The 15,651-nt window shown below is 35.3% G+C and overlaps 1 protein-coding gene across 1 annotated transcript; it reads right to left on the reverse strand.

Annotated features, from left to right (window-relative positions):
- Positions 1–4,582: 4,582 nt before the first annotated feature.
- On the reverse strand, positions 4,583–15,423 carry LOC105045420 (beta-glucuronosyltransferase GlcAT14B). The gene is made up of 5 exons (XM_010923693.4): positions 15,262–15,423; positions 13,918–14,961; positions 7,971–8,046; positions 7,756–7,871; positions 4,583–5,411 (listed from the first exon to the last, which is right to left on the reverse strand). The coding sequence occupies exons 2-5, from the start codon at positions 14,516–14,518 to the stop codon at positions 4,858–4,860; spliced, it is 1,347 nt and encodes a 448-aa protein (XP_010921995.1). The 5' UTR covers positions 14,519–14,961; positions 15,262–15,423; the 3' UTR covers positions 4,583–4,857.
- Between the last annotated feature and the right edge of the window lie 228 nt (positions 15,424–15,651).

The raw sequence follows: 15,651 nt of genomic DNA on the forward strand, positions 1-15,651 counted from the left end.
ATAAATTAATAAATCTTTAAATATGTTCATGATTATGTACCTGATTATGCTTTAGACTTGAGGTTAATCATAATTTTAAAAAATAATTAATGCACAATCTAGAGAATTTTTGAAATATCGAGGGATCAAATATTAAGAAACCTACTAAATGACTAAGCCTAGAACGAAAATTAATTTTTGAACATTTCTAACCTTCCCTATTAGTATCAATGAAGAATCTACTTTTATGGGTATGAGTGAAAAATATTGATATATGCAAAAGTTCCTTCATAGAATATAGAAAAATAAATTTTATTTTAAGCACTTTTCATCGAGTAATTGGACTTCTTTACCTAAGTATTAAGTATTCATGTCAAAAAGTGAAGAATGTGAAGAAATCTTATCGTACAGCCAATTTTAACCTATAGCATGTTTGATTCAATTTAGTAAGTCCGAGGGATATTCTACACCTAATGCCTTAGAGCCAACTAATTTGAAAGTCATTGGCCTAAAACTCATTATAAGGATCAGACAAAAAGCTAATGGTTTAAAGCATTGCACTGACTGTACATGCAAAAAAAATGAAGGAATGAAAGTGCAAAAAAACAATACACCAACCCATCTTGGCGTGGAGAGTCGGTCAAAAAAAGGCTTTGAAAAATTTTATGTTCTCTACTTAACCACTCTATTAGATAGTATTAATACCCCAATGATATACTTCGCTAATTTCTGGCTGAATATCATTTGTCTTTAAAATTGCCTGATAGAACACTCATCTCTAAGCAAGAAAGTATATGACATTGACTTTAAAATTACCTGAATATCCTGAAGACGAATAAAATTCAAGTTGAGGGGTGTAATCAATACACTAATATGATATAAAAAGTATTAAAATCTTTAATATTTAATCTCTATTATTTAATATTTGAAACTTCTTATATTCTTTTTCAGTAATTGTTAATTATGAAGATTTAATCACACACTAACTAGCAAAGACCCCCAATATTTGCAATTATCAAGCCCAAGATGAAGCTCGATTCCAAGCCCCAGCCTGTCATGTGCACATCCAAGCTAGAGGATCACAACTCATGATGAATGGAGAAGATTTCACAGCAAATTTGGATGCAGAGCAAACATAGAAGAGGCATATGGCTGCAACAAGCAATCACAAGAAAAGCACAAGCAACATAAGGAAAGCACAAGCAGCTAGAAGCGTAGCAAGGTCCCTAAATCTGCACTGTCCATCAAGAGATGCTACCCAAAGAGGAGAGTCAAGGAAAGAAAGGGGAAAGAGCCAAATTAGGAAAGATTTGGGTGGCTAGGGTTTGGAGCATCAAAAACTTAAGAACGAAAGAAGGGAGGCATGAGATTTGAGGCACTAGAAAAGTCAAGGCCTTAGGGCGGCTAAGGTTTTGTGAGGTCTTGAGGGCTATAAAAAGAGGTGTAGGGTGGCCCAAGGAAAGGGAGGAAAGAAATTGTAGAGAAGTAAAGAGAGAGGAAGAGAGGGAGGCTGCCAAGTTTTTGAGTTTTGGAAGAGAATTTGTGGTAGTATGAGGAGGTTCTGCTTCTTCTTCTTCTTCAAGTTCTTTCCCAACATTCAAAGAAGATAAAGTCTTTGACGGTGAGAAAGATGCAACCCATAAGCAGCTAAATTCTTCATCCTTGGGGGAGTAGATGAACTCCTTAAATCCATATTTGTATTTGATTTCTTGAATCTTATTATGTATTTTTTTCTTATACAATCAACTACTTAAACATTCTAAAGATTCTTTGTTTTCAAATAGTATTGAATATTAGTTTCTGTGATTTGATTTATGTGTTTAAGTAATAGTACTTTTTGTTTTATGGTAATTGCTCTCGAATAATTTATGACTACATAGAGATGAGTCGTGATCTGAAGATACGATTTGTACTCACGAGATAAACTATGTTGAGTATTAAATCATAAATTTATCTCTTACTTATCACTAAGACGTGTAGTTTTTAGTGATTTAGATTGCTTTAAATAAAATACTAATCTATGATTAATGATGAATTCAAAAATCTTGAGGCACTTTCTTCTACCTAATTTTTTTCAAACTTTATCTCTATCAACTTGTTTCTTTTGTCTTTATTAAACCCTAAAATTCTCATTTCTTCACCATATTCTTTAATTTGAACACAACTCAATCCCTTGATTCCTGAGGATTCGACACCTAATCTCAAACAATTCTATATAATAGTTGAGTCAGAATAAATTATTATTTTTGGTGCTTCCGACAACATCAAGGGTGGCAATGTAAGAAAAAACCCCAGCTATTCAATCTCAAAGAGAGGAAGACTCTCAAAGACAAATAGCTTCAAAGAGATCCAAGAGTTAGGAAAGTGAAAGAGGAGCCATATTTTGTTATAGGGATAACTCTGACTTTTTATATTAGATAAATGGTTCTTTTAACTCTGTTAATTTAACTAGGTGTAAGTGTAGGTTTTACAAACTATTTGATATAAGTGTAATAAACATAAATCTTAAGAAGATTTTTGTAATTTATTCTTTCTTATTTATTTATATTGGAGGACTTATTATTGATCAGTACTTCATATAGCTACATCAAATATATAGTGATCGATTTTTCTCACTCAATCTTTATACTTCGATTAAAATTTATCAGTACCTAGCATGTGCCATGCACATGCATTTCAAGAAGGGGGGAGAGAGTGAGAGAGATGGGAATATACGTAGCGGAGTCCACATTGGAATAATCCGAATATATGTAGTGGAGTTTGTATTGGAACAATCCACGTTATTTCAAGATTTAGATTTAGCTAGTCTTAGATAAATTTTCAATGATGGTATAAATCTAAGCTAGTCTTGATAGCTTCTAATGGCCACAAACTTTATTTATAGACCATAGTGGATGCTGAATCTTCTATCAAGAAAAAGCAAGCAGATTGATAAAGTGGAAGCCTATTTTGCTCCTCTTTGGCCCGAAGACTGTCTTTTTTTCTTTCCTTATTTTTCTTTTCTATTTATTTTTATATTTGAATCTATATCCTGTCAATTGCCTCTCCATGCTTTCAAAAAAAAAAATTTGTGAAATTCTCTGAATCAATGCATCAATCCCATATTGCTTACCTGAGTAATTCTTCCATTAATTTGTAGATCTATACCAATTTGATTGATTGAGTTAACCTTGACATGCGGCAAACCCTAATTGATTAGACTACTACCAAAAAATAAATAATCTCTTACCTTCTAAATAATATTATTATCCCTTTTTATGTTCCTCAGTTGACTAAACTGAATAGATAATGAACCAAAGAAATAATATCACTTCGTTACTAAGATGCTCATAATGTTTGAAGGAATTCAAAATGGAAAACTCAATTTTTTTTAAAAATTTCTCTCCAAACATTTTAATCTTATCTTTTAATTTTTATCATTTAAATATTTATAATATCATTAATCTCTTCGTTACTGTATTTTTAATTTTTGATCGTTGGACTCTTAATTACAGACTTTAATGGATTAGTAAAAACCCAAACGATCATATGCATTTAATCTCATTTTTTATTTTTTAACTATTGAACTCCTTATTAAAGATTTTAATGGATCAATAAAAATCTAAACGATCATATTGAATGGCTTTAAAAGGACCATCTTGAATGGCTATTTCTCTTCAAATATTTTTTCTTTATGGGGTGTTTGGTTCGTAATTGAAATCGAAATGGGAATGAGAATCCGAATGGCTTGGAATCGGAATCGGAATAATCAAATCTTCTGAAGCATTGGGTTTGTGACCGGAATCGAAATGACAATTTAAATCCATAGAGGAGAGTATGGATTGAGGGGGTGTTTGGTTGGGGAGAGTGGGGGTTTGGAATCGAAATAGGAATGGACGACTTCCATTCCAACCGTTTGGTTGGGAAAAGTCCCATTCCGATTTCGATTTCAGGATGGAATGGGAATGAGTCAATCTATATAAAACTCAATCCCTATTCTCCTCTATGGATTCAATTTTTCATTTCAATTTCGATTTCAATTCTGATCACGAATCAAACGCTTCGAAAGATTTGATCATTCCAATTCCGATTCTAAGCCATTTCTATTTGCATTCCCATTTTGATTCCGATTACGAACCAAATGCCCTCTGAGTCCTATATAGATTGAATAATTTTCATTCCACTCTAGAATCACAATCAGAATAAAACTCCTCCCAATCAAACGATTAGAATGAAAGTCACATTTCAATTCCATACCCCCACTCTCCCTAACCAAACACTACCTATGATTATTTTTCTGAATGCTAAAATAATTTTCATCGTTCTCCTCCACAATCATGTTCACAGATGAAGAATTTCGATCATATTTTGAGATAATTTTTTAAATTTTTTTCTGCATAAGAGACAAAAATACACTTTAGAAAAATAGCTCACACTCTCCCGAATTTGATCATTTTTTATTTTTTAATATTCAATAAATCATTTATAATTTTTTTTATAATAAAATTTTATTTCATCTTAGAAACATCAATAATTCTTTAAGTCCCGTTGCTTCAAATTTTTTTCTTTTCTGAGATGAAAAGAGAAGTATCAACGTTCCGCTACCTATCAAAAAGTACTCAAATTCCAATAGGTTGTACCAAGGACCAACTCATTCAAAGTTCAAATTTTACAGTAGCCACTGGTGACGAAGAAAAGCTATGTTCCACTGTTTCAACCTTACTAGGTTTGGTACTCATCTTCTTCAATATCAACTTGAAAATGAATGCATTCACATAGCACTCAAACGTGTGGCATTTATCGTTATCATGAACTATAATACAAAGGGGCTGCGGATGATAAGAACGTATGCCTACTCCTGCGGTTTGAAAAAATATATATAATCAATAGCCATATACATCAAGGAGCTTCCCACATTCTCTTAGTCTGATCATAACGCAGTGATGAACAACTACCATTGCGGAAATCTTCAGCCAGCAGCTTCTTCATTAACTCTTGCAGCCTTTCAGCACCCGGACCAGGCAGCAAAACAGAATCATTTCCCCTTGAGGAGCATGGATCTACCCCATTGTCTGATCTCCCAACGCACCATGCACCTGGAGTGAACCGGCCATCAGACCGGCCAAGAAGCTCCTGATCAATCTTGTTTAAGACAGGGTCATTCTTTGCAAATTTCCGAGCAAACGGTGCACCACTCTTAACCATCTTGCCATAGTCTTTACTGGAGAGGGAGCGGGGATGCTGCTTCGGAGGGTTGTCCCAAGCAATGTAGTGCAGGTCATGGCTTATCGTTGTGTTTCGATAATCATCGGAGTTGCAGATGACAGTGTGGAAGTAGCCTTCCGGTGAGGAGATGAAGTTTACATAGTACATCAAGATCGTTCGTGGGAGGTTTTCCCATCCCCATATGCAATACTCAAGGAAGGGCCTAGCCAGCATCACCCATGCGGAACCTGTAAACAAACAGAAATACATAACACACAAACAACCAACTTGAGCAAAAGAACAGAAACAAAACTTCAAGAGCACATATTGCAATAATCCAAGAGTGTCATACAAAGACATGCTTCTAGAATCTAAAATCTTCAGGCATGCTTTAGCATTGATATTTAGCCCTTGAGTTTCTTATGAATATAAAAATGACCTTTACTGTCCTGATGTTTTTCCAGAAACTAATTTTAACTTAAATTATGTTATAATTATTTTTGTTTCATTGCATATTATTTATTGGATGCTTTTATAGGTTTAGGAAAAAAACACATTGTGGTGCAGCTAGGAATCTGATATTCAAATGCTTAATGGCGCGGAGCAGTCTGGTAGTGTCATCAAGAAAGCCACCTTTAAGAAGCAATTTATGTATAATCGATCACTCTGGGCCAAAATGCCTACTTTCACCCATAATGATGTTGAAAGCATTCAGCAACTGTAAAAGCAAACACAAGAATAAAAATGTACTATTCAAGCTTTGGTTGTTGGATGCCTTCAAGAATCATTTACTTAAAGGATGCATGATTATTTAAAACATACAGCAAACAGATATACTGCAAGTACATCAATCCAACCGACCCTTTAACACGTATGGATTCCATCATCCACCTTCAAATTTTGATAATTTTCCTTAGTAGTAAAACTGGGTTTAGGGTCTGGCAGAAGTTATAATAGTAACAGTTAAATCTGTCAACGAGGCAAAGATACCTTGTAGCTTATGTTTTTGTCCATGCTTTCTGTTTCCTTGTATCATACAAATGAACTGGAAAAAAATTTTCGGGGCATCTAGCTACCAAAACTATCCTCATGCAATAGCAGCAGGGAAAATGAACGTAAGTGGCCTGTGACTACATTAGTGCACTTCAAACATTGAACTTAAACATGAATCAAGTCATGTGATAATATGCATATCAGCACTCAAATCTTCAAGAACCATGGAGCCAAAGTGTCAAAGACCTATCATTTGTTCCAGTCAATCATCAACAACTGCCACTGTTCAATTCAATTGCCTCCACCTCTACTATGTTTCATGCTCCTCCAGGATTATACATGACCGAACTTTGATAAAAATGATATACACTCATTGACCAGTAATCATGAACAACATTTACTCGAGCTGTGTATAATGATATCTGAGTTTTACCCATTATTTTGGTTAAAATAAATGCATCTGGATCCAGAACCTTACATAACAGGTTCAACTCAGATCAGGTACAAGCATATGTGGGCCAACTAAAAATTTTTAGGATATTAATTTCACTTCAGCAAAACGTTGACTCGACCTAGTTTAAGCATTAGTTTTGACTTTTGGAATCCAAACTCGAGCAGTATGTCCAAATTTCTGTTATGTTTCAGATCCAAATCAGTTCTGATTACTTTATGGTTTTGGTGTACTGGACTCATTTAATCTCCTAATTAGAAGTGATCCTTTTTTCCTTTTCTTTGATGGCAAATTGGATTGTTTTGTTATCATCTTTAAGCTAACCGCCTAGCTGAAACATCTGGGTTCACCTTTTGCTCGACATTCTCTTGGTCTTTATACTTCTTGAACTTGTTCAAGTACCAGCTTTTGAAAATGAATTGTTCTCTTTGCCCTTTTATGGAACAAAAGCATTTTAATACATATTCATTGATTGAAAAAAAAAGAAAAAGATGCACATAATAATATAATTTACAGTTGTGAATTTCCACATAAAGCTAGTAATTGTCATGCATAAAACATTATATTCTTTTACATCTTTTATTTTTCATGTAGAAATAGGTTCATATTTTGAAAACAATTTTTAATTAGTATTAAGCACAGTTTAGTGGATGTACACGATTCGCAAGAATTATGTTTGGGAAGACCATAAATTGGAAATAACTTTTGTATCAATACTTTGTTATATAGGGTCCCATGCATACTTTCTAGAATCATATGTAGCATGTTATTTCACATACCAGACCTTCTAACAATTCTGGGGTTGCATTAAGACTTGAAGTCCAACCATGGAATACTTGAATTTTCTCCCCTTTAAGTAAGCAGCCTACATGGAAAGAAAAAATTTGGCCTTCTGGTCTTTAAGTCTATTTTAATATAGATTCAAATAATGGGCCACCTGTATTGGCTGATCAACTTAAAAGACACTTGTCTTAACAAAGAGATCAGAAGAAAATCTCAGTTAACTATCCATACAAACCAATAAAGAGCTACCTACATATGATGATGAGAATATGCCCAATAAAGAGCTACCTACATATGATGATGAGAATATGTAAAAGAGATAGTAGACAAAAGTAAAATACGAATTTGCTAGGTAAAAACGTTACCAGTGTATAATTTAAAAGCTGTTGGCAGTTCCCTGCGTTCATTGGTCACAACAATATCAAATTTCTTTGACAAATAAAGACCTGGATCAATAATGATTGGTCTTGCCCGTTGGTTCCTGCATTATTTTACAATTTAATACATAAATTGGGTTTGATGAGTGAAAAAATAAAATGCAAGGAAAACAAACGATTGTACAAATTTCTGTTAAACTTACACTTTCCACCCAGCAATTTGTGTGTGCTCAATAAAATTAAGATTTCTTGGTAAGGTAGAGAAAACATGAAGTATATCTGCATGGATTACCCAGTACAAGTTAGAGCTCAAAATGTAACAAAACATCACTGAATTTACCTGAAATATAAGCATCCATAACAAAAGCTTATAGCTGTCTTTGTGATTTTACAATGCAATCTGAAGTAGGAGACTGTAACTCTACACACTAAACAATAGTTTAACAAATCTAGAAGCAATTGTAAATTGCAAGACTATCTACCATGTTATCACTCCAATCATCATGAGAATTGCACTATTAGCAGATCAACATAGCTTCAAGCCAGAAAAAAAATGTCTAAATTCTTGATCTTTTCACATGATTACAGAAAATAAATGAGTAAACGAGCACATGTTAATGACAACAACATTAATCATTAATTGAGGTTGATAAAATCAAGGATATGCATAAGATGATCCTTTGTCCAAATTCTTGATCTTTTCAAGGGTCGCTACTCACAAGCTTACAAAGCATGAAATTTTAAGGAGAGCTCTGTGCGATTGATGCAAGTATCATAAAGTCCCCATATGCATGACACAAAATACACCGCCAACTCTTTAACTACCTAGATCGAAATAGCAACAATGCAACACTAAAAAAAAATAAAGGTTGAAAAAAAATATCGTATAAATATTGTATGGTTAAATAGGAATCTGATCAGCATAAAGTTTGATGAGCAAGGAATGATAAGACTGGTTCAAAGAAACTTGCGCCATTATATACGTGCATGAAAACATATACAAAAAAAATAGAGCAAGGGATTGTCTAGAAAAAAAGAGCAAAAGAGAATGAAAGGCATTATCCTGAACAGTGGCCAAAACTAAATTGCAGATCTTATTCTTCACATGGCAATAAAACTGAAAAAAATATATAACAATAACAACAGTAACAATAACCAAGAGGTTTACCAGGGTACCTTATTGTATCTATAGTATTTATTATAAAATTTAAATCTTAGCTGTTAGACTAGAGAAGGACAAGCTAGGCATTTGCAATCTTAACTGGTTTAGGCGATGAAGGCCAATCCTAAGGCATCATAAAAAGGTCCCAATTAAGACATGAAAATCTCTTTTCATCCAACTTGGCCTCCTGGTACAGCATAACCATATAGATTGTAAGCACCATGATGACGATGTCAGGCCAGGGAACATTGTTCCCATCAATAACATGACTGATGCCATTTGTCTCAACCTTATGGGTATGGAGGCATGATTGCATGATCAAGTAGATAGGGAACTTCCATTGCCGACTACATTATATTTCCTTGACTCAAATAAACAGTTTTTTTCTTCAGGAAGGTTAGTTTTGTTTTAGTGTCAGAGAGCATCAACAAATCTGAACTAGCACTCTAGCTGAGGAAATGGATCTGTTTACTCTATGTTTATGTTTATTCCAGTTGTCTCTTGTTTGAAGGAGAGCATGTAAAATGGTAGAAGCTTTTAAATTTTAATCAGAGGGTTGTGAGACCAGGTGATGGATAAGAAGGGAAGAGGCTTTGAACAGAGCGAGCTTGAAAGAACAGCTGCCGAAATGAGATATGGAATCAATTTCTTTTCCTTTCCTTTTTTCTTTTCCCTCCTCTTCCCTCTAAATAGACAGGCATAAGATTGTGTGAGATGGATTACACAGAAGATAAGGCTGAGTGAAGAGCGTAATATGGAGGATATAATGAAGGGTTGCTCTGTTTCTTCTTTTCATCGCACAAATTAAAAGGATGCCAGGTGACATCCTATCACATTACTTCTGAGATAGTTGCAGCGATCTGGTTGCTGCGGTTGTGAAAGGATAGGACATGGAAAGAACTCTAGTCATGATGGCATCAAGAAAGTTCAATAACAACCTACGATTTTGCATCTAATTATGCTCAACTTAGAACTCATCACCAGTACCGGCAGTGGTGCAAGATCCACTGAACTTTTAATCTGAGTCCTCTACTTAAATATGCGAATGGCTCAGAGAAATTACAGGGTGCCAAAGCAAAACACTAGTAATAATACATTATTACACTGTTGAGCCTAGGCTTAAGCATTATTACTGTAGCTTTTTTCCCCTTGCATATTCCTCCCCATCAACCTTTTTTTATTTTTCCATTCTTTTTTTGTTCTGGCTGCCCTCTTTTCTATTCTCATTATATGGAAACAAGAAATATGAAGAAAATACTCCAATCCATTTATTTTTTCTGGATAGAATTTGAATGGTGATTGGCTTAATCAGGTTAGAAGATTTGTTAAAATGCAAGCCCAGAAATCATAACATGTAACTTGGGCCCATTCTCTTTAAGAACAAAAAATAGTTTCTTTCCAAGGCAAGGACAGATGTCAAGAAAGTTGCTGCTATTTAGTATATGATCGAAACAACCTAGTGGAAGAGGGATTCAAATTTTTCTTAAAAATTAAGAATATTTGAACTTGGAAGCCAAAACTAGTAAATTCTCAAAATTAAAAGAGGTAATTCCAAAAATAATTTAATAACAATCCAATAAATCTAACAAACTGCAAATCTTCAATGGAGGCAAGTGCTCCCCAACCCAACCTCCCAAACACTACCAAACACTGGTGCCCTCATCCAAGCCCCCACCGCATCCCTTGTAATGTCATATCACTCATCGCCTCAATCCCCCTCTATGCCAATCCTATATCGACTTGGTGTTCCTTGTCCTCTCTCTTCTTTTCGACACAACATAATCACACTTCATTGAGAAAGTTGGCTCTGCCCTATCCTGGATCACTTAACCCACTATGGACCAGTTCGATCACTTTGTGTAGATCCAGACATGGTTTGACAGCAAGATCTACCATATTTAGGATCGGATCGTGAATCAAAGCTTTGGGAAGCTATAACCTCTAATTTTGTAAGAATTTGGCAATGTGGTAGGATGCAAAGTTGATGCAGGGGTTGAAATCTAGCTTCTATTGATATGAAAATTTTACATAATATTTTTGTTTTGAAAAAGTTAGGCCCTAACTAGGATAGAAAACCGACTTGGAGAAGATCAAACTTCATTAGTATAATATAGGGCTTGCACCACAATTTTATACACATTAGTTGGAAGAAAGCAAACAGGGCTTTACCCCACTTTCTATATAAGTCCTCTTTTCACTAGAAGAGGTATCCCTCCTAAATTCTTAAAGGACGGACCTCACTAGTATGAGTAGAGAAACCGCGAAGTTTCATGGATCTTTATGAAAGTAAGAGGGCTTGGAACCCTACTTTTTGAAAATTATCCTATTTATTTATTATTCTGAAAGGCCCAAGTTGAGTAGGTTGAATTTAAACCTTAATTCTCTCTGATCGGATTAAGAAGGTTTTACAGCCTAGGATACTTCTATGGATCTCTAGTGCATGGTCTAGAAATGTGAGCACTACATGCAGATGGGAGAAAAGCTTCTGGTGATTGAAGTACATCGAAGGACAAAGATGAGGATGGCTTCTACTGCCACGGATGTTGACATGAAGTCTCATCTTGGTCACTTGGAGAAGAAAATCATACAACTCAAAGAGTTGAGTCTCAACCAATACCTTCAACTTCAACATCTATAACTCCTATTACAAAACTATCTTCAACATCCAGGGATGACATGAAGTTTGTTCAGTTGATACTAAAAGAAATGAATACTTTACATTAGAAGATGAATTCAAAGTAGAAATTAAGAGGCTCAACTGTGGAATGGGGAAGCAAGCATTTCCCCAACTTCGTTTTACTTTTGCAGGATCTAAATTCCCCAAATAGGGGAAGCTTTAATCTAGGAGGAACATCTGACCTGTCATGGACCAATTTGATCACTTTGGATAAGTCTAGACGGTATTTGACAGCAAGATCCACAACATCTAACACTCAATCACGAAATGGAGGGGGAGGAGAGAGAGAGAGAGAGAGAGGAAGGAAAGGAGAGAGAGAGGGAGAAGGGATGTAGGAAGGGATGGAGAGAGATGGAGAGGGGGGAGAGAGGGCTTTCTAATCGAAGTAGGGATCCCTTGTTTCATTTAAAAACAGGTGATCTCTGTTTATTTTTGCCGATTTCATACTGAACTTGGGGAATAATTTGCCGACTTCACTTAAGTAAGGGATCCCTATTTATGTTTGCCCTCTCTCTCCTATCATATGAAAAGAAAAGGCTAACTTAATAATAGACACTCCAATTCAAAGTTATTAAAAGATTAAACAAACAAACTCTTTTCCTATTTGACCCTACAGTTTCTAGTGGGAACTAATCCAAGTGTAACTAGACTATTGTTGATGCAATTCATATTTATATTATATTTGAATTTTGTTATTTTTTATTTAATTTTCATTAATGTGTTTTTTCAATCTAAGCAGTTTCTCATGTAAGTTTGATGAGAGTAGTTATGTATATAATTTTTCTTAAAATTTCTGCACTAAGTTTTTGGTCCATTTTTAAAAGGGAGTCAATAATCCTACCTTAAGTAGATTCTTTGTCTAGAGGTCCTACTTTAGGTATACATTGGATTAGGAAAGGCCTCAAGTCATTAGAACTCTGTTATAAGTTGATTTTGATAGATAGCTATATTTTCTTCTCTACGCATTCGAATTTTACTATTTCTACAAATTTTTATATTATGTTTTGTTATGAAAGGTCTGAAGTATCATATCTGCTACCTCTTTTTTCTAATGGTAACCCTAAAGGCATCCTAATTGATCAAAAAAATCCTATGTCATAAATCTCATTACATGTTTAGCTATAAAAGAGAAGCTGTAATCAATCTTGGTGGTATATATTGAATATTGTTGCACCCTTCTTCCCATCCATCTGTCATTCATATCTCTAAATCTTATACTCCCTATTTGGGCTCAAGGAATCAACCCAAACTGTGAAAATGATCACTTCCAGGAGCACATTTTTGACATGTTAGCAGCTATTTTAATTAGAGAGTAGTCAGTAGGGCTTAGAAGCGACACGTGTTGAAGTCACATATGCAGGAGGTCATGATATATGCAAGCCACATGTACTCCACATATACTGTCTGAAGTTTCAAAATAAGTTTCCGAAATATAGATGGTTGATTAAATAATATTCAAAGAAATGACTCAAAGTTCAAGTTTTTGCTGCCATAAAGTTTATTTTTTCAGCTGAAATCAACAAGGTTTCGTTTGCTTCATCTAAAAGCCATGTTTGAGACCTTGCAATGTGGAAAATGATCTAAACCCATATAATGCATCTCTTTGGCAGCCCGTCTCCAAATGAAATTTCAAATTCTTGATGGAGCAATGCAAGCTATAGCATCTGTAGCAATCTTTTCACTGTGTATATTGTTTATAAATTTTCCATTTCCCAATTAACTTTGTGCTTGTTATGCCATACACAATGACATCTACATTCTCTTGAATAAAACTTATGGAAAAATTTATCTGTGAAACTGAACTTTTTCCTTGTTTTCCCCTTTATCTTTCTTCCAACTAGTTTTGAGATGAAAGTCTAAACATATTGAATAGTCTTTGTAAAATTCAATTGAAATTGAAATCAGTGAGAATCTTGACCAAAATGGGCAATAGCACATTGTTTTTCACTAGATTAACAAAATTATGCTAGTCACTATGCATTCCAATTTTTAAATACTGTCAAATTGAAATCAGAAATATGTTGGCTTAAATGAAAATGCTTTTCCCACCAGAATTTGCCAATTTTGACCATCCCACGCAAAATCAAAGGAATTATATAAAATCACAATGAAAATATATCAGTACAGCATTTTACATAAGCAAGTTCAAGAATTGTCATTGCATAACCACAGAATATAAAATTTAACTGGAAATTTTCATAATGCTAATGTGATATCAATAAAAATAATCATTATAGAATGAGTAAATGGATGAAATACAAGTCCTTTAAATATAGAAAGAGATAGTCAGAAAATAAGCACATGCACTTACCATCTTGTGTCATAAGAGGATAATCTGAGGCACTGAGGTTTATAAACCAGTCCCACTTCAAACTCTCCTTAAGTAAAATCGCAATGGCATGAAGTGTGCAAGCAATCATCGTAGGCCCCTTGTAAGTCACCAAGTTGCCCTTTGCAATCACACGTACATTCTCAAGCTCACTGAACATAGGATCACCTTTAACATACATGGCCAACTCTATCCTTTCGCGAGGAGGAGCCTCCATATCCAAATGCAAAATGTACTGATTTCTAGGATGATATATAGCCCGCAAAGTTCTTCTCATTCTTAGGCTGTCACCCTTTGTACCAGTGATAAGATAAGCTATACGTGGTGGTTCAGATTCTGGAACTAAAGGCTGTTCGAAGCGCTTCTGGGAACCTGGCTCTATAAAGTACCCATTGGAATCATCCAAACTAGTGATAGAGACAATGTCTAATGACAATGAATCCCCATTGTATTGAGGGGAAAGGAGCCCAAAAGCCGTTGCCAAGAAAAGAGTAATTGAGACAAGCACACTTGCCAAAAAGGGAAGAAGCCACCTTCTGTCAGTGAATGCCCTCCCCGAGTGAAGGCTCCCATTTTTCCTCATACTTCTCTTTAACTACCCACTGAAACAACTATTCTCTCAGTAGCTCCAGATACCTTTCAGCCTTCAATCTATCCAAAGAAGCCCCTTCTTTCTTCTCCAGTAACAGATAACACCAACAGAAAACAAGAAGCAGCAAGGGGCTTCGGTAGCAGAACCAAAGCCGCCTCTTCCTAAGGATATATATCATTTAATGAACAGCCTATACCTTTCTGAAGAGCACAAACATCATAAAAATTTGATATTTTGAACCCTCGATGACTGCAAGTACCATGGCCGACGCGATATCAATCATCCAGTTCAAAGATCAATCTTTTTAATATTACAGCCCAAATAGGAGCAGACAGCTCATTCCACACCAGGAGATCAAAACTATCAATTCCCAATACCGAAATTTTTCGAAGATAGCAACATTAATCACACGAATAATTCATAGGCTGCGCAATCTGGGCAGAGAATGGAAAGAGATGCATCCGTTACAAAGAAAATCAAAAGCGCACCACTCTTAGAAAGCAACAAAAGTTCAAGAACGCTTCAGATCCACAACTTTACAGAAGAAAAGATAAAAAAGAACTCTTCTTTATCAACGGAAGGCTCTCAATCTGAGCTCAGAATCAAACTGGGAGTAAAAATTAACAAAAAAGAGGAGAAACAGAACCAAAACAAAAACAAAGCGTCCTTTGAAATCGCGCTTACAAAAGAAACCACAATCACAGGTAGGAACCCAAATTAGAGCAGAGACTTACTCGAAAAACTTTGATGCGAGAGAAATTTCTTTAAATGGCGCTCGAAATCCGATCGCCTGAGCCCAGCCCGAGGGAAAGGCGAAGCGTGAGAGAGAGAGAGAGAGAGGCCGTCGGTCCGTACAGGATGGTAGCCAGCTTTATAGGCTTTTCTGAAGGGAAAAATGCAAAAAAAGCCAGGGTAGCGCTCTTCAAAACTTAAATTTATTAAAGCATTATAAAAAACTATTTTTATTGAAAAGCGGCTTCGTGAGGCCAACAACACTTACGCACTGTAATGTGGGGCCCATCTTCGTGCGGGTGCTGATACGGTAGGTAGTCCCACGGTCGCACAAACAGTGTCGGAATTGTAACCCAATATCCAACATCCAGATTTTTCTGTACTCGTATTGC

This window comes from Elaeis guineensis, chromosome 5 (genome assembly GCF_000442705.2).
Source record: "Elaeis guineensis isolate ETL-2024a chromosome 5, EG11, whole genome shotgun sequence".
NCBI lineage: Eukaryota > Viridiplantae > Streptophyta > Magnoliopsida > Arecales > Arecaceae > Elaeis > Elaeis guineensis.